Below are 23753 nucleotides of genomic sequence, written 5' to 3' on the forward strand. Positions count from 1 at the left end.
GCTGTCACTCGACATTGATTTGCCTAGCAGAGACCCACTCTTAGAATTCTCAGGTCTGCTTCATGGGCTACTGATACATCCAAGCCACCAGCCCTTGACCCATCTTCCCCGGGTTCTCTGTGTGCGGGAAGCTGCCACAAACACGCGTCCCCGGCTCCACGAATGCAACACGAAATAAAGGACCAAGGCTGGGCTTTGGCAGTCTGGGCACATCTGGGCCCTGCCCTGCCTGCACCCCAGAGGGAGCGTGAGCGATGAGGGGCAGCATCTGGGGGGCTTCCACGTGCTCTTCAGGGCTGAGCGATTTGCGAATAGAAATGAACGGCACGAGACCAAAGCACACGGGGAAGGTTCACCAGGGAGCCGTCCTGCCTTGCCTTGCCCCCGGCCCAGACTCTATCCGCCTGCTTTTCACTGCATTGAGAGATTAGGAGAAATTCCAGCCAAGAGAATCTAAATTGGCTATGCATGAGAGAGAGGGTGAGAGAGAGAAGAGAAGAGAATTACCTACTCTCAATTTTAGGGACTTAAAGATAAGGAGGAGGAGGAAGTCCGATTTTTTAAGACACAAAATCATGGTCCTTTCCCCTCTGTCTACAAAGCCAAGTCTCACCCCTGTCTTCTGCTTGCTGGCTTGAGCTGGCTGTAACCTAGGACAGACTGGGGGCAGGCAGCTTCGGCTGCCTCTAAATTCTAAGATGGCTGTGGGCTGTAGCCCCATCCTGGCTGACAGCGATGTGGCTGACGGTCTCCCCCATGGGTGCCTAGGGGGACCAGCCTGTTTCCTCCTCCCCTCTACAGCACCACGCCTTGCTCCTGCAAAGCCCCTCTGCTGGCCCCTGGGAGCACGGGCTGGCTCCGAGTCCTCACAAGGCTTTTAGCCCGGGCATTTGGGCTCCGAGTGGCTCCGATGTCCAGGCAAGCTGCTGTTAGTGGACAAAGCCCCCAGCTGCTTTTTCACCATTGAACTTTTGACCAAATGCATTGGATACTTTGGTGTCGAGAAGACAAAAACCGATGTCAAAAGGGAGTTTGTGGATGGCAAAAAGCCGTAGGAATGGGAGCAAGCGTCACGTATTCCTAGCGATGCGAATCTGAGTTTTTAGTTTGTGCTAAACGACTCAGAATTTCCCAGAGCAGAGCAACGACCGGAAGAATGGATCCTCTTAGGGTTACATTGTTCCTATTGACTCGGCTCTGCTGAGGCCAGGAAGCAGCTGGCAATCCTCCACAAAGTGTAAATGGTCCACATGGAGAAGCCCCTCATCTCAGCCTAGGTGAATTCTAACATGAAAACAAGACCAGTTCTCCAGACGGGATTGCGATGGCCGCCACCTCCCCTTCACCCACCACCTCGTGATAGTTCTCAAGAAGCATAAACATTTTCATTTTCCCAAATGCCTACTTATTTTTCCGAGGGGACAAAAACCTCAAAGGCTTTGCTTATCCTGACACTGCACACGCACAATCTGGAGAAGGTGCCCTCTGACCCCCAAGCCTGGTAAACCTCTGGATCTAAATTATCTGCTGTTGTTTCCCTCTCCTCCAAATTATGCTCATGGTACAAAGGGACACGCAAGCAGTCCGCATGAGCCCTTGTGTCTTCCCCCTCCAAGTGGAACTGCTCCTAATACTGCTTTCTACATGGGAGACGGGAAAAACCAGTTTTAACCTATTTTTTCTATTTTTTCAAGTGTTTTTTCCCCTCTACATTGATCCATTAAAAAAAAAATCAGCTAGATCCCTGTTCCCCCTGCAGCAGCACGGCCGCCGTGCAGAGTTCGGAGCCAATCCGCATTTGGACTCAGCTCCGACACGGAGACGGCAGTAGCCCTGGGCGATGTCAGACCATCGCCGGCTCCCACAAGATTCTGCAGATGTTGCATTTCGCTTGAATCCTCTTACTAAGTGTAAGAAATTAAGTGGTTTCACTCGACAATGCCCAGGATTCGCCTGCCACAAAGCTCCTTGTCCCTGCTGTTTCATTATCAGCTGCCCGTTAATAAGCATCAAAACGAGAAGTGTCTCCCTCGGCACGACTATATAGAGAGGGGAACGAGGGACCCCAGGAAAAAATCAGATTGTCGGGGAAGTGCTTCCCAGGGTGGGGTGCAGAGTGCCCCCTCGGCGTTCAATCCGGGGCCGCGGGGCTCTCTCAGCTGTGCCACCGCTGCCCACACAGACACCAAGCTTGGCGGGTGCAGAAAAGCAGCCGCGATGAGTAGGCTCAGCCCCTCTCTGCTCTCGGCGACGCTGCACGAGAGGCTCTGTGTGCAGCCTGCGCTTGGTGTCGCCTGCCTTGTAAGAGCTGAGGAAGGAGGCGAGAGGAGTACAGAAAAATGTACCTTATGTCTCCTTTCCTCTCTGCTCTCGGCAGCTCTGGGGCCCCACAGCTGGTCTGGATGCATTTTGCTCCTTTTTCTTTCCTACATTGCCACTCCCAGAAGCTGAGGCTCTTTCTGGCTCCAAGAATGAATCCAGGAGTTACTTTTTCCTTTTTCCCCCTTTCTAAACAAATGCTGCCAGCCTGGCACTGCTGGGCCAGCAGTAGCTCGGTGGGGGTCAATGCCTAAGGTTAGGGCAAGAATCACAGACAAGGCCAGGGAGCAGGGCCCTTCCCTCTCTGGTTCTCCAATCGCAGCCTCTGCTGATTGACACATCAGTGCCTGTACCTGCTGCGCTCCGTCTCCTTCTCTCTCCACTTCCCAGGCCCTCGAATGTCCGTTTGAACCATGCATCCGACTTAGCACCTGACTCCACAGAAACACATCATTTCAAAAACGGGGCACTCCGCCGGGGAAGCAGAGCCCAAGCTCGGAGGACCAGCCTCTGAGCTGCAATCCCGTCTCCCCGTGAAGGGAAAGAGAAAGGCAGCCGGCTAGGTTCTGCCCTTCCGGTCCTGGCTGGTGGCGCACAGGAAAGACTCTGCTCCCTCGCCCCCGCGAGCAGCCCCTCACGGCTGCTGCTCCTGCACTCTGCACTCCGGTAGTCTGCAGCCCTTTCGGAGGCTCCTTCTCCCCAGAATCTCATTCTTTCATCCTAATTAAAGAGCTACAGGGAAATGGAACGGCTGATTTTTGCTGCCATTGGTATAACCTCTTCTGCATCCCTCTGCCCGCTCCCTGCATTTGCTAAAGTGGTCCTTTCTCTGCCTGAAATCAAGCCCCTGGTGATGGAAGTGTCAGCAGGAAGCAGAGGGTCTAAGCAGAATCCTAACCTTGGGAGGCTGCTGAGAAAAACAATCAACGCTTTGAGCCGGCCTGTGTCTGCGGCAAGGTGCCGGCGGGGCCGCTTCTCGTCGGCAGGGATGGCGGCGGCGGCTACCTCTGGGCTCTCGATCCGCACCGGCGCCCCTAATTACAAGTCATTGTCAGGGCACACGATTTAGTGAGCCTCGGAGGCTGGGCCCCCCCACCCCCCACCCTCGACTGAGCTAAGGGATAAGGGGAAGCTACTTGCAAGGCAGTGGAGAGGTTCTGGACCTAAGAAGGTAAAATCCAAGCGCGAGTGTGTGGGTCACATCGCCGCCAGTCTGTGCATGCGCGTGCATGTGTGTGTGTGTCTGAAACAAAGCCGGGACTTCCACGCAGAAGAGTGCCCTCCTCCCGGCTCGGTGTCACGGACCCGCAGGGTGGGGCGGGGTGGGGGCATCTCCCCTGGACACTGCAGTATTTAGGGACTCTTCTAAAGTCTCCTGCTCATTCTGTGACAAGGTCATTCTCATCCTGTCCCCAGCTCACAACTTTCTGAAAAGAATAGTTCAGGTGGGTAACACTTAAAAAACAAAGAGCTCAGGACCCTGAGTAATTCTGCCCTCGGACACGTCCCGACGCACAGGAGGGGAGGCGTCCGTAACATCTACTCCCGGCCCAGTGAGAACTGCCCGCCAGAGGCTGCCACTCTTAGCCTTACTCCTCTTCCTCAAGACCCTGCACCTTGGACAGGGCCCTTTGGGAGCTGACCTGGCAGCTCCGGGGGTTTCTAGACGCACACACGCCCATCTGGCAGGTCCAAGGGCGGCCGAGGCCTCCCTGGAGTGCATCGTGAGTTGTTAATACACCTGCGAGTAACTCTAGCTAAGGTGTGAAGCCAGACGGAGCGCCACTAAGCCCCGGTTCTCCTCCAGCTGGGCCTCAGGGCAGCTGGGGGCTGCTTATGTAACACGCAGGCCGGGGCTTGCTGCTTGGTTGGTCTGGCTCCGTGCTCCCCATGCCCCCCACTTTCTATCTTGTTTTCAAAGGCTGCAAAGTGACCACAGGGTCTTCCTGCTTCTTTTATTTTTTGCTGGCTCTGTGTGTCACTACTGTGGATGCTGGCGGACACAGGGGCTTCGCAGCATCGACCTGCTACCGAAGGGTCCCAGGCCCGTGGAAGGCTGCGCCTCGCTTGCCGGGCCCCAGCCTGGGCTCACAGGGGAGGAGGGGCCCCCAGGTCCTGGGCTCACACCGGGGGAAGCCAAGCTACTGCACTGAGCCCTGCTGGAGAGTCAGGGCCCCAGGCAGGGGGGGACAAGAGGAGGCGAGCAGGGATGAGAGGTGGAGAGGGAAGGCGGTGGCCTGAAAGCCCCCTTCCCCATGCCTCCTTTCTGGATTCTACCTTAAGGAACCCACTGTTAAAGATGTGACTCTCTGCTCTTTGGCTGCATGGAGCGCTTTATTAAAATGCAAATGTCCATAAGAGCAGCCCGTAAGCCTCTGCCAGCTAATGGGATTAACTGAACAGAACACAGCCACCTGCAGGGAGGTGAGTGGGCTCAGCGCCAAATCGCCACTTCTCCCATTTGCCACGGGCCCCTCCCTACACGCCCAGCACACAGAATCCAGGCATCCCCGCTCCAGTTCTCTTTGAGGGGTGGCGACATCTAAGGAGACAAAACTTAATAATTCTGTCAACCTCAGTCTTGCTCATCACGGGAAGAGAATGTGTCTGAGCCCCTCGGGTTCCACAGCACGCAGGAACTCTTGCCTCACCTGGTTTCCAACCCAGGGAGATCTACCGAGCTGTACACATAAGTCTCTTTCCAGAAAAACACCCAGGCCACGTAGCATGTTGAACTGGCACAGACCCAGGGGCGAGAGGCACCATTCCGAGGGTGGCACGCGGGTAACTCACGAGCAATGGTGAAAGGAGCCCTGGAAATAAGATTCTGTGCTCTGCCACAGTCAAGGGATTTGAACAGACAGTATCTCTACCCGCATCGGAAATGGGACACAGAGGCCCCGGATCGGGGGCTAAGGTGGGGATGGGGAGCTGAGACCGGGGGCTGGCTCCTGCCATGCGACATCCAACCAAAGACCCTCGACACAGACGGAAGAGTCTAGGGGTAGATGGAAGAACCCGGGGTCACCCTCTAGCAGGGTTTCAGTCCCGGAAGATTCTGGAAGGCACACTTTGGCTCCAGACGGAGCACGGATGAAAAGAAGGGAGCTGTTAAAGCAGAAAGGGCTCAACAAGAGATCAATACCAGGTCCACTCTGGGCCCAGAGAGCGGTCCATCACTGCTCTGCACGGAGCAAATGGCGGCCTTGGGCTGCACGGGGAGCTGGCCAGTGGGTCGTCCCCGCCGGAGATCTAGACACGGTATCTGTCCTGACCACATCAGACCCTAGGGCCCCCGCGCTGGAATCACGCGCTCTGCCTCGGTTTGCACAGCTGGCCTGGACATCTCCCAGGAGGTTGCTCAAGTCTAGGGTTTGGCCATCGCCCCCTCGTCTCTGCATGGCGCCATCCAGTCCCTCCTTAATCCCTTCTTGTAGATTTCTGCTTGGACCGTAAGCTCTCCCAGGGGACTGGCACCGCCGGAGGCCCTGGTGCTCCATGTGTGGAGGGCAACACACAAGGCACTGGAGATTGCAAACACTGAATGAATGAATGAAGGAAGGAAGGAAGATGCCCACATGAGGGCAGACTCACCGACCCAGCCACGATCCGTCCTCCTGCCGGGCGTGGCAGACGTGCAAGCAGAGGCGCTACTTGAGAGGCAAAAAGGCTCGTTTGAGGCACAAGTGAACCCCCAAATTAGGAACCCACCCCATCAGTGTCCCACAGCCAGGTCGGTATTCCATGTGCTTTGCCAAGCTGAACGCAACCAACATGTGGCATAAACCTCGGGTCTGTCATGGTCAAAAGCCCAAAACTTTAGTGACCCCTGTGTCCACCATGGTGTTCTGATGCAGGTGTGCGATTCTACCCTTGGTCCCTAGCCATCCCTGCTCTTGGCCACTGGGGCAGCCAATGCTCCCACCCCTCCCCTGGCTCCTTGTCAGCCATTTTGCTTTGTCTCAAAGTGCTACAAAACTTCACCCAGATCGGTTAGCAGCACGTCCTATGTCCTGGCGCCCACAAGCTGCGGGGAGAGCGTGGGCTTTTCTGGGTAGAGAGGGGCTGACTCTGGCACCAGCAGCTGCAGCCCCTCTGCCTTGGTGTTTTTTTCTTTTTTCTTTTTTTTTTTTAACAAAAAGGCAAAAACTTGGGGGAATACGGTCGTCCATGGTAAATTAGGACAGGATTTTGATTTTTCTGTTTTTTGTTTTTTTTCTCTTGCACTCGAGCTGATGAAAAGAGCACAGGACACAGAGAGACAGCCGACAATGTCCTCTCCCCCAACACCAGGAAGCCACGGGTCTGGCCTGGGGTTTGCCTCTGGCCCTGGCGGCCCCCACCCCCAGCCATCCATCTTGTCCCTGCTCGGCCTCTCCCTTCCGCACAGAGTGGAATTGTCCCCCACCCCCAATGAAGGACCCCAGGAGAATTCAACTTGTTTTTCAAAGGGGGAGGGGGTGAGAGGAGGAAAGGAAGGAAGGGGAAAAAAACAGAAGACAATGCCTGTGCTGGGGTAGCTGCAGCCTGCAAAGCTCCAGGGACCCGTGCACACCCGAGGTACACGTAGCGCACACGGTGTGTGCTGGGCACAACCGCTTTGTTTTATTCTGGGAAATTATCGAATCCAAGGACTCCTGATTTGTTTAAGGACACAAAGGTGCCCGGTGCGCCAGCTTTCCTGAGACAGCACCAAGTGGGCCCCGGCGTTGTGAAAACACTCGGACAGGCAGACCGTGCTGGGGCGTGCACAGCGCTCATTTCCAGATAAAATGGACAATCGTTTTCCGTTAGAAGATTAACAGCCGGGGAAGCAGACAGGGCCCGCTGTGGCGACAGGACAAGCCTGGGGCTGGGGTCTGTGCTGGCTCTGTCCTGCCCCCCAGCCGACAGGACAAGCCTGGGGCTGGGGTCCGTGCTGGCTCTGTCCTGCCCCCCAGCCGACAGGACAAGCCTGGGGCTGGGGTCCGTGCTGGCTCTGTCCTGCCCCCCAGCCGACAGGACAAGCCTGGGGCTGGGGTCCGTGCTGGCTCTGTCCTGCCCCCCAGCCGACAGGACAAGCCTGGGGCTGGGGTCCGTGCTGGCTCTGTCCTGCCCCCCAGCCGACAGGACAAGCCTGGGGCTGGGGTCCGTGCTGGCTCTGTCCTGCCCCCCAGCCGACAGGACAAGCCTGGGGCTGGGGTCCGTGCTGGCTCTGTCCTGCCCCCCAGCCCCCCCCCCCCGACACCCTCAAAGCCGCTGCTGTCTGTGTGACTCTTATGACCTCATGGGGCAGTGGGACCGAGATGGACGGCGTCCGTGGCAAACTGCGCCCCCCCCCCCCCCCCGCCGGGCCCAACCGGGGCCCTCGGCTGTGCTGGCCGCCCCCTGCCTGGCAGCTGGCCGCCCCTGCCTGTGCAACCTGACCGCTTCCTGTTTGGAAGTTTCTTGAAGGCAGGGAGCTCATCTGGTGCTGAACTTGGCAAGACGCCCACTTCCCTCGGCTTCCTCTCTGCCGCCTTCTTCCTTTCTCGTCCCCCCTCCCCGTGTCCTTTTGAAACCGTCAAGGGAACCCACATCCACCTCTGCTTCCATCTGGACGTTTCTTTCAACAGCCACAAAGGGCGGGCTGAGGGGACCCAGTCTGAGGACCCTGGGATGACAAAAGTCCAGAGAAGGAGAGCAAAGGAAGGAACTCAGCCTCCCACCCGACGGGCGTGCGAGTGTGCGAGTGTGCGAGTGAGTGTGTGCACGGCACTGCTTGCGCCCTCTGGGTAAAGAAATACCAGAGCAGGCAAGGAAGGGCAGGGTCAGGGGACGTGGTGGGACGGCATCGTGTCGTCTTCACTAACTACAACTTCTAGAAGGACAAGGGCAGGGCGTGGAGTCCTGCGGCCTCGCCAGTGGGCAGTGTGGCCTCTCAGGGACAGCTCCGAGGGCGTGGGCCTGTCAGGGAAGGCGTGGGCTGTTTTGGCGGGGGGGGGGGTGGGGTGGGCTGGCAAATAAACCCACCCAGTAACCAGACCAGAGTCCCCTATCCCCCCCGACCCCAAGAAGCACAGAACGGCAGCTCTGCTGTTAAAAATGAGCCCCACGGGGTACAAGACAGGACGGACGCCCCCAACCACAGACTCCCCAGAAAACGGGCCTTTTCCCGCTCCTGCTTGCTGCTCAGCATCTAGAGAATTCTTTGCACTACTACTTCCTGCTGGGGACGACGCCATTCTAGGCTCTCTGCTGACCCCTGGTGGGGAGGAACTCTACCAGCCCAGGAAAGGTGTTGGAGGGGGCCGCCCACCTGCGCCTGACACGGGGTGACCTCTGCCCTTGCTGTGCCTGCCTGTCCCAGGTCAGAGGTCAGGGCCTACGTCTGGGGCCGTGGGGAGGGAAAAACAGCGAGAAAGCGTCCAAAGAATGCTTGGGACGACAGCGGTGGGGGACGGGGCGCTGTGGTGAGGCTGACTTGGGGGGCAATTTGAGGTGGCGGAGTGGGGAGACATTTACTTCACCTGTTTCAGGCAGCTCCTTCAATTTCTTGCTATTAGAGGAGCTAAGAGAAAGGGCAAGAGAGGCGAGCGAGGGCCGGGCTCCCTGGAGAGGAACAATCCCTGCTCCGGGCGCCGGGGGGCTCCACGTGGGAAGCCCACGTGGCCCCTCTCCCACCCATCACCCCGTGATTTCCCAGCGGCTGCAGGGCGCCAGGCTATGGCAGCGCCTGCTGTTGGGACGGGGGGATCTGGCCCTAGACAGCCAGACCCGGCTTCCCTGGGCTGGAAACAAGTCCTCCAGAAGCCCCCACCCCAGCCCGGTGCTGGGCCGGACACCGAGGGGCCCGTCCTCAGAGAGGGCAGATGCATTGGGGCCAGAATGTGTGCATTGGCCTCTACGGTCCCCAGTGCTCGTCCCTCCAGGAAGGCTCCTGGTCTCCCGGTGGAAATCGGATCTCTGCTCACCTCTGGGTCTCTTTCCCAGCCGTGACTGGGGGGGAGGGGGGGGGGATGGACCTCTGCTGACCTCTGCTCCCAGCAGGGGATACCCACGCATGATTAATCATTCACCCCAGGACAAAACATGGCCATAAAACTTGTTTTCCTATGCAACCTGCATTTTGGAACAGAAATGCTGAAAGGTGTGTGTGTGTTTAGGGGCTGGGTGGCAGCGGGGTCCAGACTCTTCCTTTTTAAATTTTTCACGAGAGAATTAACCATGTTTTAAAGTGGGAGAGCCTCCCTCCCCCATCTCAGTTTCAGAAACCCAGGACCCAGGAGATAAAGGGATTTGCCCAAAGTCTCAGACCACGGAGCGCGAGAAGTCTCCACAGCAGAGCCACAGGTTAAAAGTGACCTGTGTGTCTCCAGACGTCCGTTGCTCATCCCTGGGCCTGGGGCCGAGGGCCTCGGCCTTGTGAGGAGGGAGGGGTGGGGGTGGAGAGCTCTGCTTCCGGCATGCACAGCTGCAGGTCTAACGCCAGGCCCCCAACTGCAAAAGCCGAGCGCCACCTGCCAGCGGTTGTGAGCAGCCTCTCTGGATTTTTTTGTTTCTACTTCCCAGCCCTGAACAGTGGGTGTTCTCCTCTCTTTCCCTTAAATAAAAGGTATTTCCTGCTCAGAAAGCCCCCTGGAATTAGAACCCTATTTTTAAAAGGGTCTCTGGAGAGAAAGAAGTGGTGGGGGGTGAAACAAGAAATTAGCAGATCGGCAGGAGGCCGATTGCTATGCCTCCCCCTAAGTCTGAGCTGTGCCGACCTCTGGGGCAAATCCCAAGGGGCCTCTGCTGGGTCTCCAGGCTCCCCTCCTCAGCATCGGGGTCAGAGCCTGGCTCTGGGCCACGGGTAGGAGAGCCCCTCACACCGCCCGTCCACTCTGTCTTGGGCTGGGGGGTCCGCCTGGGTTTTGCCTAGGTCTCCTCTGGTCGACTGCAGGTCTGTGCCTGTTCCCAGGTCCCACCTGTCCAGACCCTGCCTTGTCTTTACTTCTTTAGACCTGAAGTCAAACACAGAACCACCCCCGCTGCCCCTGTACAACTCATCAACCCCACCACTCTCTTGGCCATGACAAGACCCCAGGAGTACGGCACACTCATCACAGAATGGAAACTGGCCCTTTCTGGGCGTCACCTGGCAAGCACATGGAATCCCAGAAGAAAGTTCTAGAAGCAACCAAGGTCACAGGAATGAGGACCCTCCCCCTTCTAAGCAAAGGCTGTCTTCCCACTACCCTGGGACCCTCCCAAACACTGGGGCTCCTGTGCCCCCCACGATTCCCCCAGTGATCAGACCCTCTGCCCCATCAGGGCAATCCCTGGAAACCAACAGCCAAACCAGCCCGGGAGAAGCGAGTCCCGAGGAACTGCCCGGAACGTGGGTCCCGCCACGAGCCCTCTTCCAAGTGTCCACCTTAAAACCAGCGCCGGCCATTTGTTTTGCAAAAACAAAATGATCTGACCCGCTTCCCTTTTAGCAGCTCAGAAGAAAGAAAGAAATGAAATCACATCAGTGCTTCGCTGTGAATAGCTGCAACTTTCCTGGCAATGCAACTTCGAAAAAAAATTCCCTCCAAGTCTGGCATTTGTTGCTCACTTCTGCTCTGAGTCTTCCAAGCATTTTCTTGGAAAGACGCTGCACTCGGTCCCAGGCACAATGTCAAAACCAGCACCGAGAACGCCGGCCCCGAGGGATTTCTAGGACTCTGCGGTGAGGGGCGCTGCAGCCAGGGGCGCTTGGCCCGGCCACGCCAGGCGAGCCTGGGTTCCAGGTGATAGTTCTAATTTTACGGGTCTGAGACATAACCTAGCAAGTGATCAGCCCATTTCTCCTCCTCACCCTAAAGTAACCCTAATAGTAAAAGCTGAAAGTGTTTATTAAACACATGTGCGTGTCCGGAGTGGAGCGCGGCCATTGTCTGCCTGTCTTTATTTTTTCTGGCCTCGGCCATGAACTTGTAGGCCCAAATTCCAGACTCCACGGGAGGAGGGGAAAACCCTTTGTTTAAAAAGAAATGAGATTCCTGATGAACCTGTAACAACTGAAACTCCACTGAAATACCACACACGCGGGCAAAAAGACACGTTCTTCAGTCAAAGAAGCCATGAAACTCCTTCCCAGAGTGGTTACTTGGGAGTGGGGCTGGACAGACACAGGCCGTGGGGGTAGGGCGCGTTGTTTTATCCCAAGAGACACTGAACCTGCCCCAGGATGGTCTCACTGAACACCGAGGGCAAGGCTCTTCCAGGAAATGTCTTGTTCCTGCCATTGGCACGAATGCACGGCGGCTTTATTTCTGGAAGATTCTATTCTGCCTTTCCCAGTGTGCAGTTATCCGCAGCCGTGGCAATATAGCTTTCTGCCTCGAAATGTCGATGTTAAGGGTCATAGGTCACCTCTGGGCCACAGGCATGGGCTACCCGCAGCCTGGGACTCAGGCGGTCCACAGCCACAGCCACAGCCCGGGCTGGCGGGCGCACATCACCGGTTAAAGGCTCGGAGAATGTTTTCCAGCACCTGGGCCGGGCGGCCGCCACCCAGGGCTGGGCCCGCCTCGCCGCCTGCATTCTTCCCAGGATCTGGCAGACGGCAGACGGGACGAGGGTGAGTGCAGAGCCCTGGGGGGAGATGCGATCACCTCAGCCCGCAGGCCAGGAGGCTCTGGTGTAGCCTGGCCCTGGTTTAGCCGAGGGGCTGCTCTGGGTCACTGTGTCCCGAGACTTCCCTTTCCTGTCCTTGGAGGGCCAGCGGGCTCACCGCCTCCTCCGCGGTTGCTGAGGCTACATCGACCCAAGAACACAGGGGACATTTAATGCGACGGTTACCCCAGCTCGAAGGAGCCCACCTTCCCCTAAAGATGTGCAGGTAAGGGCAAACAGGAAGGCGAGGTGAGTAAGGCCAGGCCCCAGCAGCACTGAACCAGGGGCACACTCAGCATGTGCGGGGAGCTGTGTGTGTGTGTGTGTGTGTGTGTGGTAGTAGGGGGTCCTCGTTGTGTGCGCGTGTGTGTGTGTGTGTGTGATGAGGTGGTAGACGTATTTTTGAGTATGGTGGTAGGGGGCGCTGTGTGTCTATGCTATGGTGGGAGGCGGTATGTGTATGTGTGTGTGTATGGTGGGAGGTGCATGAATGTGGTTGAAGGGGCAGTGTGTGTGTGTGTGTGTGTGCTGGGAGGTACAAGGTGTGTGTGTGGTGTTGCTGTGTGTGTGACAGTGGAGCACAGGTGCTATGTGTGCAGGTCTATGTGTGTTGGGTGGTGGTGTGTGTGCAGTGTGTACAGTGGTGTGGGGTGGTGTGTACATGCGTACACGCGTGTGTGTGGTGAGCAATGTGTGAGTAATGAAGGTACTGTGGTGGTAGTGTGTGTGTACAGAGGTACAGAGGGGGGTGTGTGCACACAGGAGTGTGTGTGTATAGTGAGGGGGTGGTGTGTGTATGCAGGGGTCTGTGTATGTACTGGTGTGAGAGGTGGTGTGTGTGTATGTGTGTGTGTGTGTGTGTACACAGTGCAGGGGGTGGAGTGTGCACACCGGTGTGTGTGTAGTCATGTAAAAGGTGGTGTGTGTGTGTGTACTTTGCAGGGGGTGGTGTGTGTATGCAGAGGTCTGTGTAGGTACTGGTGTGAGAGGTGGTGTGTGTGTGTGTACAGTGCAGGGGGTGGAGTGTGCACACTGGTGTGTGTGTAGTCGTGTAAAAGGTGGTGTGTGTGTGTGTAGTGTAGAGGGTGGTGTGTGCACGCAGGGGTATGTGTGTGTACGTACGGTGCAGGGGGTGGTATGGTGTGTGCACACTGGCGTGTATGTGTGTGTAGTACAGGGGATGGTGTGTGCACACTGGCGTGTATGTGTGTGTAGTATAGGGGATGGTGTGTGCACGCAGGGGTGTGTATGTGTGTGTAGTATAGGGGATGGTGTGTGCACACTGGCGTGTATGTGTGTGTAGTATAGGGGATGGTGTGTGCACACTGGCGTGTATGTGTGTGTAGTATAGGGGATGGTGTGTGCACACTGGCGTGTATGTGTGTGTAGTATAGGGGATGGTGTGTGCACGCAGGGGTGTATGTGTGTGTAGTATAGGGGATGGTGTGTGCACGCAGGGGTGTGTATGTACTGGTGTGAGTGTATGAGACCGTGCAGGGCATGGTGTGTGCACGCATGTGCATATGTAGGTGTGTTGCTGGTGTCTAGAGGTCAGGACTGATGCTGAGCCCCCTGCGGGGCACGGGCCAGCCTCCTGTAACCAACGTCCATGCAACTTCTCAGAGAACCCCTCTCTGAAGACAGAGCCCCTAAAATGCTCCTAAAATCAGCACATAGTGAACAGCAAAAAGTCAGCTTAAAAACGAAAGACTGGCTCTGTTTAAAGCTTTGGGGCCTACTGACATCCAGCCTGCGCCCTGGGTGGGGGTGGGGGTCCCAGAGGAGCGGGACCTTGCCCACTCTTGCAAGCTCTTCCTGTCCCCTCCTGTGTCTCAGATGCGACACTGTCCCTCTGCTTATACTGTCTCACCATCTAGTGGCCACCGGGCAAAGCAGCCCACCGCACTCCGGGCCCTTCTGAAACCAGCCATTCAAAACCGCTCTGGTGGGGGGCAGTGGGCAGAGGAGAGCCGAATGATGCACACGACCTCATCACTAAGCTAGCGAAGCACCTTATAGGCCTGCTAGGGCTCCTTGGAGAGCAGCCACGAGGAATTAAGGTGGACACTTGCTAAGAGTTCCCAGGTCTGCAGAGCACTGGATCCTGACTAAGAGGGACCCACAGGCGGTCCCCAGGGACAGGCACAGGGCTTTTACAAAGTGGCATCTGCCAAAGAGGACATATTCAAGGGGTCCCAGTGACTTCAGTGTCCTTCCGCTGGCTCCATCCCGGGCTACTGTTGCAGCTATAGAAACTGAGGCCCAAACACGTGGCCCCAGAGGCCCAGGACACACTGGCTGGACACTGGCAGGACACCTGCTATTTCCTTTGGCAGAGGCCTCTTGGGTCCTGGACTACAACCCGATCCTGACTCGTGTGTGCCATCGTAAGCATTAGCCTTTCTTCTAAAACCCCACAGCCGCAAACTTACCTGAAGGTGAGTCTCTGTAAAGAAATGGTTATGGCATTGTACATAAGCAACCAGTCGGATAAAGGGCCCAGCGGTTCAGCCGGGGCGGAGGAGAGAGGTAAGTGGGCTCTTGGCTATAGGAGGAGGTGAGGACAGAGAGGCGGCAGCCAGAGACTCTTGCCACCATGTTCCCATCTCCTTGTGAGAACCAACACTGAGCTCGACAAAGCTCCGCTGTGGCACTCCTTAGCGAGTGGGCACCTGAGTTTTCCTTCTTCCCATTATCAGCTCATTAGAGGAAGTTCAAAGTACTCACTGTGTCCCACACACAGAGTGTGTGTGACAACCTCAGAAGCGCTGCCTGACTCATAATACGTTGCAGTTCGGATATCAATTTATAGCACCTTGATACCTCTCTCCTCCCCTCAAATTGCATCATTAAAACATTTAGCAAGATCCAACGTTCAAGTTCTGTGGGCAGAACTCCATGAGTCAAAATACGCGTGAATCCTCTTGAGATTCAACAGATGACTCGGCGGTGCACTTTGGGATTTTACCTCCAAGCGAGTGCCACACGGGCGCACGCCCCGCGTCCCACTGCTGAAACACAGCAGCTACAGAGCACACGTTCCCGACCTGGCTTCCAGCTGTCGTGTGCGCGCAGCTGCTCCAAGTCTAACTTCCCAGGCGTGCGCCTAGCTGGAGACCCAAGCACCCTGTCTCAGCGCAGCACGTGACATCAACAGCCAATAAAAGTCGAACGTGTCTCTGTGGTTCCCTACCTCTTCCTCGGAGAGCTGCTCAGCTTCCGTCCTCGCTGGCCAGCCTGCTCCACCACGCAGCTCCTGGGAAGGAAACTGAAGACACTTTTTTCTTTTTTGCATGTGTTAACCGTGAATGAGCCCAGCACAACTACGGTCATTGAGCTGTTTTACAGACAGTGGCTGATCTAAGGCAGGAGGGTACCCTGCTGGTGGGGCTGATGGGAGACCCTTCTTTGCAGGACAAATAGACAAAGGTGTCTTCTCATCTGAGCGTCACTTCCCAATCATCAGGTGTCGTGCACCTGCTGCTCAGCCTGGCCTTGATTGACTAAAAGAACATTCTGGAATGCAGAGCCAGACACACAGTACGTTTAGACCTTCCCAGTCCACAATCACATGAGAAATACAGAAGATGGACAAACAAACAACCCAAAAAGTCTCACTCAGAGCAGGGAGACCAAAAGTCCAGGATGAAAATTTCTAAAAATAGCAGTTGGGGGGAGGGGACAGGCACTCAGATGTGCCAGGGCCCTGGGCCTTCTCCAGGTTTCTCGAATCTGACTTTACTTCTAGTAACTGGCCCCTTTTTAGGGGAATTAATAAAACAGTGTCCCTCCTCTGACTCCTTGGAGAAACATCTCTTCCCTCCCTCGCTCCTGAGCCAGCAGCGTTGTCAGTGTCTCCCTGCGGCTGCCCACTGGTCTTCCTCAGTTGTTTAAAGGCCACTTAGGACTTGGCAGATTCTCCAGCCAAACCCCAGGCACAGGCCCGGGCCCATTTTCTCTGGAGCCTACTCAGAGCTTGACCCTGCTCTCGGGGCGACCGCAGGCCAGGCCAGGAATTCGGTGAGAACAAAGCTCCCATTCAGTCTGAGTCACTGAACTCTGTTAAGGTAGGGCCAGAGCCTCAGAGCCCCCGTTCCTGGAGGGCCAGCAGGGGCCGAGACAGTAAGCTGCACTGACCAGCGCTTCAGCACCTCCTCCCACCGGGGGAGGGGGGCACGGTGGAGACCTCATCACTGCCATTTCAAAAGCGGCTACTCTTCCTGAGAACTTTGATTTTAAAAACGGGCAAAGGACACGTTAATTCTGCACTTCACTAGCAACTCAGGGGAGGAAGAGGTGGGTGTGGAAGAACCCCACATGTGCCACAGGTAAAAGAAACCAACTTTCATTTGCTCTCCGTGTATCTCCGGAAGCCACAGTCCTGCTGGGGCAAGGGGTTTGGTTTAATCTGGAGGGGAAATTGATGGTAAAAAGAAGGCATGGCTGGCACTGGGAACCTCAAATCTAACCAATGAGGTCGCCTTCTCTAAAAATATGCATTTTTCACTTAACGTCAACATTTCTGCATAAAAGTCAAAGGTGATTCCTAAGATCATGCACCGACTCTTGCTAAATGAGGATCAGCTTTACCACGATCACGGTGGGGCGCACGGAGCAGGGTTATTTTAATACGCTCCGTAGAGCTGGGCCAGGGTCTAAATGCCAGGCATCTACAAAAGCAACAGTGTTATAATAATAATTATTATAACGATGATGATAATGACGATGCTGATAGAAACCAGAGTAAGGACAAAAGTTTTTAGACTGTACTACAGAAAATTACTTGGGGATTAAAAAATAAAATAAAAAAACTCAGAAAACAAAACAAAGAAATCCCAGCAAACAAACAAAGTGCTGGCAGAGGAGTTAAAGCAAATGTGGAAACTGAATGTCACCATAGCAATGGCAGGTATCTCAGAAACGGGGCAAGCTCACAGGTCACGCACACGCGATGGCGTTCACAACCAGGGATCTGTGGGGGCTTGGCTCCGACTCAGAAGCAGAGGCCGCTAGGCACCTGTCATCTGACAGAGGATTTTGAGAGTCCAGAGTATACCCACATCATCCTGCTTTATGCTGAAACACTGATAGCTTATTACTCTATTTTTGGTCAGCATTAAATCTTATCTGAATTAGAAAACAGATCCTTTTCTTACCTGTGGTTTTTTTTTTTGGGGGGGGAGGGGGGACAGTCTCTAACATTTAATCTCTGAGTTTTTGGCCTTTTTGCCTGTGAAATAGGTCCTATTATGGTTTTTATTGCCTAGAGCTGTTTCAAAGGACAGATGTGAGTAGATGTTAAAAAATATTCCGACTGTCTTGCTGTTATTATTACAGGTTACTAATACTCTAATACTACCGAGAGCACGGGGGTTCCCTCTCAGATCAGGAGAGGAAATACGAGGAGGCACCCTCCCTTCTCTGCTTACTTTTAGTTTACTTTTAAACAACGCAGGTAAACTAAAAAAGTTACCCTACCCAACAGAAAAAGTTTGTGAGAACTCTATGCTATCGGATTCTAAATGGCGGGGCAGAACTTTGGCCTTTGGAAGCGTGACTACCGCTGGGAGACAGAGGGAAAGTGCCAGAAGCCTCTCTCTTAACTTCAAAATGTGGTCTGATGAGTGCCCCTCCCCCTCCACTGCACCAAATGGCTCAGGGAGGAATCCTGAATGCAGAAAAATGGCTGCATCAAAAAAAAAAAAAAAAAAAAAAAAAAAAAAAAAAAAAAAAGTACTGCTGCAAAATGGGATGCAGTGCATCACGGTTGCACTTGGCGGCTTAAATTAATTATCATAAAATTAATTGTGATTCACTGTATAAATGAAGTGTCATGGCAGAACGGCCATTATTGTATATAGCATTTGCCTGCACAATTTTAATAAATGAAGCAGACGCTAAGAAATTCTGATCAACAAGGAGGGACTCACACCTAAATGAGGTCCCCCCCTCCCCAAAAAGTGTAAGCCATTGGAATGATTTGAGAGGGCAACAGAAATGTGGAAATGGCCCATTACTAGACAGTGTTAGGAAGAAAAAGGCTTCAACTCTTTAGATTTTCTAGAATTTTCATCAGGTTCTTAATATTTATCTATCTGTCTTCCTTTTTAAGGTTCCTGGAATGCAGTTAAGCTGTTTGGCCATGAACACAGAGAACACACACACACACACAGCGTGAAAGCAACACATGAAGCCGCAGCACATCACACCTAAGGACGGACGCGAGAGCCACATGGGTGCCGTGGCGTGGCTTCTGGGACTTGTAAGTCAGCAAAGGCCTCATCCTCCCTGCGGTAAAGTCCTCAGCTTTCCTCCTTGCCCTCCCTAGTCAGGGGCTCAGACCCAGACGAGCCGCTCTCTCACACCTCAGCAGAACCAAGCTGGTCAGAGACCACAGCCTGACTGGACGAGCCCCGGGGTGACAGCTGCGGCCAGCCTGGCACATTTGTTTTGCTTCTGCTAGACACAGGCCCAGCTTCACCAGCCTGTTTGCTGAATTACCAGTACCCAGGGTAGTTCCATCCAAGGCAGGACAATGGCAGGCGACCCCCAACACACTGCCTTAAGATTAATTTTTCCTCTTGGAGGGAACACAAGGAAGTGGGGGTGGGGCTCAACTGCTAATTTTAGGGAGACCTGGCCTCGGACTTGGGCAGCTGGGTGCAGGATCGCTGGCTACCAGAATCTACGGTATCAACCTCCAGTCCTGATTTAAATGGACTGTGCTCACCCTCAGGGGCAGAGCAGAGGCCCCAAGTCCTGGGGGCAAAACTCCTTATAGGAGTTCTGCTAGGAAAGCTTCCTTTCACAAATGAACACGCAAGGGGATCCGCCAAGCTGCCACCCAGGGACAGGGTGTGCATTGTCACTGGGGTCCCCTGTCTGCACCCAGCTGTGTCCACCCCCCCACCCTGCCCCCATCACAGCTTGGCACCCCAGAGCTATGCTAGGATTACTGGGATGGTCTGTTATGGTGGGATCATTTGTCTGCAGGAAAAACATTGAACGCTTCAGTGTGGCTGGGAAGTCTGAAATGGAACCTGCCTCCCTGTGCTGTGTTCTGGGGTCAGTGACAACGCTGTTATCTCCTGGGTGGCCGTCACACGGGAGACTGTGGGACACGCATTGCATTATGAAGACATTTAACACACACACGCAGCACAGCCTTAGAAATTCTTGAAAGGCCTTAAGAGAATAAAGAAGTGCACATCATTTCTTTATCATGCACGCTCAAAATTCTCATTTGAGCCACAGATGCACACCCTGGCTAACTGCTGCTTTTGATTAACTGTGGCAAAAAGGGTAACACCCCAGACTGAGCGAAGTCTTGGGGGCTGGGGGTACCAATTAGAGATAGAGCCCTGGAGAAGGAGGACTTGGAGAGGGGAGGGGTCCCTAACAGATGGGGAAAGGTGAAAATGGGGGGCAGGGAGGGTCCCCAAAGATCTGGTTAGAAGAGCATTGCTTCATTACTTTGACTTTAATCATGACACCTCTGAAAATTATTTTTTTGTACCCAAAGCCAACCTGTGGAGGACCTTACCTTTGAGCCTCTTTGCCCCGGGCTAAAGCTGTTTGAAAAAAAAATTCACATGCAAACATTTACATGGTTCACAAGTCAGATTGACAGTTTTAACACCCTTCGTCCACACATTCAAAATACACTTGGAGCATTTTGAAAACGTTTTTATTTCATCACATTGGAAACACAAAGATGACACCCCACTTCCCGGCACATAACCCCCGTCTTGTGCGCCAGAGCCCTCATACCTTAAATGTAGTAAATGTAGAAAAAGCTTACCTCGGGCTCCTCGCTGGGGAAAAAAAAAATTTTTTAAGCACAACCACGCCCACCCCCTTGGCATCAGCCCTGTGTGATTTTGGATCCAGACTTGGCGACAGCAGGCTAGATGTCCTCCATCCCCCACCCCAGCCACTTCCCATCCCCCTCCAGGTGAGTGTGCTTGTGCGCAATGCTGAAATCCAGTGTGCAGCCCCAATGCCCCAGATACCTGTGCTGCGTGTCTGGTTTTTCAACTGTAAAGGCGGGAGGGTTTGGCGAACGAATGAGAAGTGAGGAAACACTTAGCGCACAGGGAGAAAGAGAGAAAGACACAGAGGAACAAGGTTACCGAGGCGCCCCCCCGGGCCGGTGGCCCAGCCGGGTTCCGCCGCGGAGTGCCGGCGCACAGGTGTCATACGAGTGTGCAGACGCGCAAAGTTTCAGCCCGCGCCATGGCGCGCATCACGACAGCCCGTCCCCAAGTACAAGTACACGGTCGGCGGGTAATCCGGGGATGGGGGGGTTGCCGGGGATGGGGAACACTTGAGCGTGTCATGCACAGGCGGACACAGAGAATACGCACACCGACACACACCAACGACAAGCTGGCCGAGAACAAGCCGTGCCAGGCGAGGCGGGGGCGCGCCTTCCCCGATGGCCCTAGCCCACCGCGGCCCCAACAAACCTAAGCCGGCGGAGAGTGGGCGCCCCTTTCCGGCAGTTCCCGGCTCACCTGAAGCCCCCGCCTGTCCAGCTTACGGTCGCTGGCGCTGGCCTGTCCAGCCGGAAACGACCCTCAGTGTCGCTCGGCACCACTTTTCTCCCTGGAGGGCACACACCTCGGCCACCCGAACCCGCCCCAGCTCCCCTCCCGCGCCCGGGGCAAAGTTAGGGTCCCTCCGTGGAACTTCCTGGCCGTGCCCCCTCCTCCCGCGGCCGAGCCCCGCGCCCCGCGCCCCCTCCCCGGTCCCCGGCGGGGCTGCTGCCCCTGGGCAGAGTCCGCCGCCGCGTTACCTAGAAGCAGCAGGCGGTGAGTGCACATGTAGCCCATCTTCTCGGCCTGCAGCTGCTTGTCGATGAGCCTGCTGCGTTTCTTCTCGGCGCGCTTCTGGGCGCGCTTCTCCATGGCCTCCCTGCGCATCTGTCGGCGCTTCTCTGCCAGAGAAACCTTCTTGGCCTTGCTGGGGCTCGCGGGCTTGGGCTGGGGGCTCTCAGATCGACCACCGAAGCAGCCCCCGAAAGCCTGCACGAGGAAGTTGCGGAGCAAGTTGCGCCGGGGCTTGCGGCGGCGGCGTGTGCGGCGCTGGAACCAGTGGAAGCAGCCGGCGGCCCGCTCTTCGGACTCGTCCCCGCTGGAGGAGTCGGCGTCGCCGCTGGTCGACCCCTCGTCGTCGTAGCGGCGGCGGCTTCGGCCGCGCTCAGCTCTGCCCCGCCAGGCAGCCGCGCGAGCAGGCCGCGGAGTAGGCGGGTCAGCAGCCTGGATCTCGGGGCTGGGGGGTCTGAGCAGATGGAGCCTGCGTCTGGCCCCGGAGGCAGGCGCGGCGGGGGCTGCCTGGGGGGCCCCGGCGGCTGCGGCGTGCTCGGCCGGGGCACCAGGGGCTCCACCGGCGGCAGGGGCTGCCCCGGCATCAGGAGCGGCTGCGGCGCCGGGGGCTGCGCGGGTGTCGGCGTCGGCTTCGGCATCGGCCGGGGCTGCCCCGGCGGCCGCAGTGCCAGGAGCGGCCGGGGCTCCCCCGGCTTCGGGCTCCGCCGGGGCGGCGGGAGCGGCTCCGGCGGCGGGAGCGGCCCCAGCTGGGGCGCCCGAGGCTCCGTCCCCCGGAGAGGGGACTTCTCCTTTCTCCGCAGAGGCGCTGACCGAGCCTCCTTCCATCTCGGCTGCTTCACCCTCAACTGGGGGTCTCTCGCCGCGCTCCCTCTTATCTGGGGCTCCGGAGACCTTGATGGGCGGGCCATCACTCGCGATTGGGGGGCTGTCCATGCTGACGGGAGCGTCGTCGACCCCGACGGGGGCGCTGCGCATCTCGAGCGGGGGTCCGGCGATCTCCATCGGGGGGCTGGCGCCCGCGAAGTTAGCAGCAGCTCTGACAGCCTCTGGGACCCAGAGGGGTGGCGCGTCGGTGGCGGGAGCGAGGCAGACCGCACTCGGGACCGCGATTGCCGCGCTGCTGCCACCGTCGCCGTTGGCAACTTGTGGGAGCGCTCGGGGGAGCCCGGGGGGTGGGCTGTCGTCCCCAAAGGCCTCTCCATCAAGCTGAAATGGCATAGCCTCCTCGGGGGGAGGGCTATAGCCTCCTCCAAGGCCAGCGCTGGCAGGCCTGAGCGCCCCGGACTTCCCGGGAGGAGCTCCAGGGACCCCCAGGTCTGTGCCACCGGGAGCGAGGTCGGGGACCCCCGATGCTGGCTGGCTGCAGCCTCCCTGGCCAGCAGGCTCCTCGAACTCAAAGGGCATGGCTTCTTCTGGTGGGGGGCTGTAGCCTCCCAGGCCAGGCCCGGCACTGCCCGAGACTCCGGGATCCACAGAGGCCTCGAGGCCTGCGATGGGCCCTGGGGTGGGCCAGAAGCCTCCCACGCTGGGCTGCTGGACCTCAAAAGGCATGGCTTCCTCGGGAGGTGGGCTGTAGCCTCCATCGCCTCCGAATTCCTGGTCAGCTGCCACGGCGAGGCCCTCCAGGGTGCCCCCGGAGACCTCAGGGGGTTCACAGGCCTCGGCGCCAGCCTGTGCGGGGACGGGCTCGCTGGCAGGCGGCTGGGTCTCCATCTCTTCGGCTGGGCCAGGCCCAGCACCGGGGGCAGCTGGCCCTGGGGCCTCCAAGGCTGGCTGTGGAGGCTGCTCCCCGACTTCAGGGGGGAGATGGCGTTGTCCTGACATATTATTGCCGTCGAGGCAGTAGCGCAGGCCCATAACACGGTGGCGGCCTCTTACAATGATGTGGGGGCTCCGTGAGACGGAGCACCCAACCGAACTAGGGTGAAAAAAATTATTTGAAAGGAAGAAAGAAAAAAGTACCAGCTGGGAAGTTCTGCGGCCTCACTTCCCGAGCGCACTCAGGGCCTAGAACCCCAGACCATGGCCAAGGCAGTGCAGTTCTGGCTGGTGAAGTCTTGGCTCCTTCCTGGCCACTGGTGATTCCCTCAGGCCCCCACCCGGCCTGCTCGGCCTTCGTCCCCTCCTCTCTCTCTCTCTCTCTCTCTCTCTCTCTCTGCTCCAGGCCAACACAGACTGCTTGGATTTGAGGAGCGTGCCGATTCGGTCCGAAAATCGCCAGTCGCGCGCTCTCTCTGCCACCAGAGGACGCAGGTCCCGGTGCCAAGCTGGTTCCCTGCACCGCCGGCCCGGCTTTGGGTAAGGGGCTGGCGAGCGCAGGCCTCGCAGGGACGTTTGGGCTCCTTCCACGCCTCTCCCTGACTGATTTGGAGCCTTTCTCCTCGCTTCTCCCCTTGGCCACACAAAGCTCTCCTGCGTTGCGAGCGAGACACGTGACACAAGACGTGGGCCTCGGGATGCTGGAGAACAGGAGCAGAATCGCTCCCTCCCCGCCCGCGCCGACTCTCCTCGGGGGGCGGGGGACTGCAGAGGGCTTTCTTTTTCTTCCTTCACCCCAGGATACCCCTGCACCCCTGCGCCGAAGCCCCTAGCCCCAGATCTCGAGCCAAGCGTAAGGCTCTAGATGCCCGGGGACAGTGGCGTGCGCGCGCGGGAATGCGACAGGTGGTCGTGAGCCCACCGGAAGGGCAGGGAGGAGGATGAGGAGCGAGGGGGGCTGTCGAGAGCGAGCGCACAGTTTGTTTTGTAAAACGCCTTGGGTACACTTGCCGCGGTCCGCCGTGGCGAGGCACTTTAGCATCGCCCACCCCCGTGGCTCCTGGGGTCTCCGCAGTGGCCGTGGGCGGCGCAGTAAGGGGTCCCTCTGTTTTTGTGGACAATGATGCGACGCAATATGGGGGTCTCCTGACTGCACCATGGAGAACCAAGCCAAGCCCCCCGCCTCCCCGCAGTGTAGCGGCCGCGGCGGCACGGAATGGGGGTCGCGGGACACGCTGGGGAGCCGAG

General features: G+C 56.9%; 2 protein-coding genes and 1 long non-coding RNA gene across 9 annotated transcripts in view; 1 reads left to right on the plus strand and 2 right to left on the minus strand.

Moving 5' to 3' along the window:
* The window catches only part of GNAS (GNAS complex locus), a 59894-nt gene that overhangs the window by 26364 nt on the left and 9777 nt on the right, over positions 1-23753 (minus strand). For 4 of the 7 annotated variants that reach the window (XM_008248810.4, XM_070051651.1, XM_002721804.4 and 1 more), the window contains exon 1: positions 20717-22619. The exons of the other annotated variants lie outside the window; for them this stretch is intronic. In XM_008248810.4, coding sequence (XP_008247032.3) covers positions 20717-22604 — 1888 coding nt within the window. In that variant the 5' untranslated portion in view covers positions 22605-22619. Of the gene's footprint in view, positions 1-20716; positions 22620-23753 lie in introns of those variants that run through there. 7 annotated transcript variants of the gene reach the window in all.
* The window catches only part of LOC100346323 (neuroendocrine secretory protein 55), a 51813-nt gene that overhangs the window by 17656 nt on the left and 10404 nt on the right, over positions 1-23753 (minus strand). The window lies entirely within an intron of this gene.
* Positions 11946-19118, plus strand: LOC127487929 (uncharacterized). Its single transcript, XR_007915227.2, has 4 exons — positions 11946-12145; positions 14256-14357; positions 18032-18181; positions 18913-19118. It is a non-coding gene; the product is annotated as an uncharacterized lncRNA (long non-coding RNA).

Source organism: Oryctolagus cuniculus, chromosome 11 (genome assembly GCF_964237555.1).
Source record: "Oryctolagus cuniculus chromosome 11, mOryCun1.1, whole genome shotgun sequence".
Classification (NCBI taxonomy): Eukaryota; Metazoa; Chordata; class Mammalia; order Lagomorpha; family Leporidae; genus Oryctolagus; species Oryctolagus cuniculus.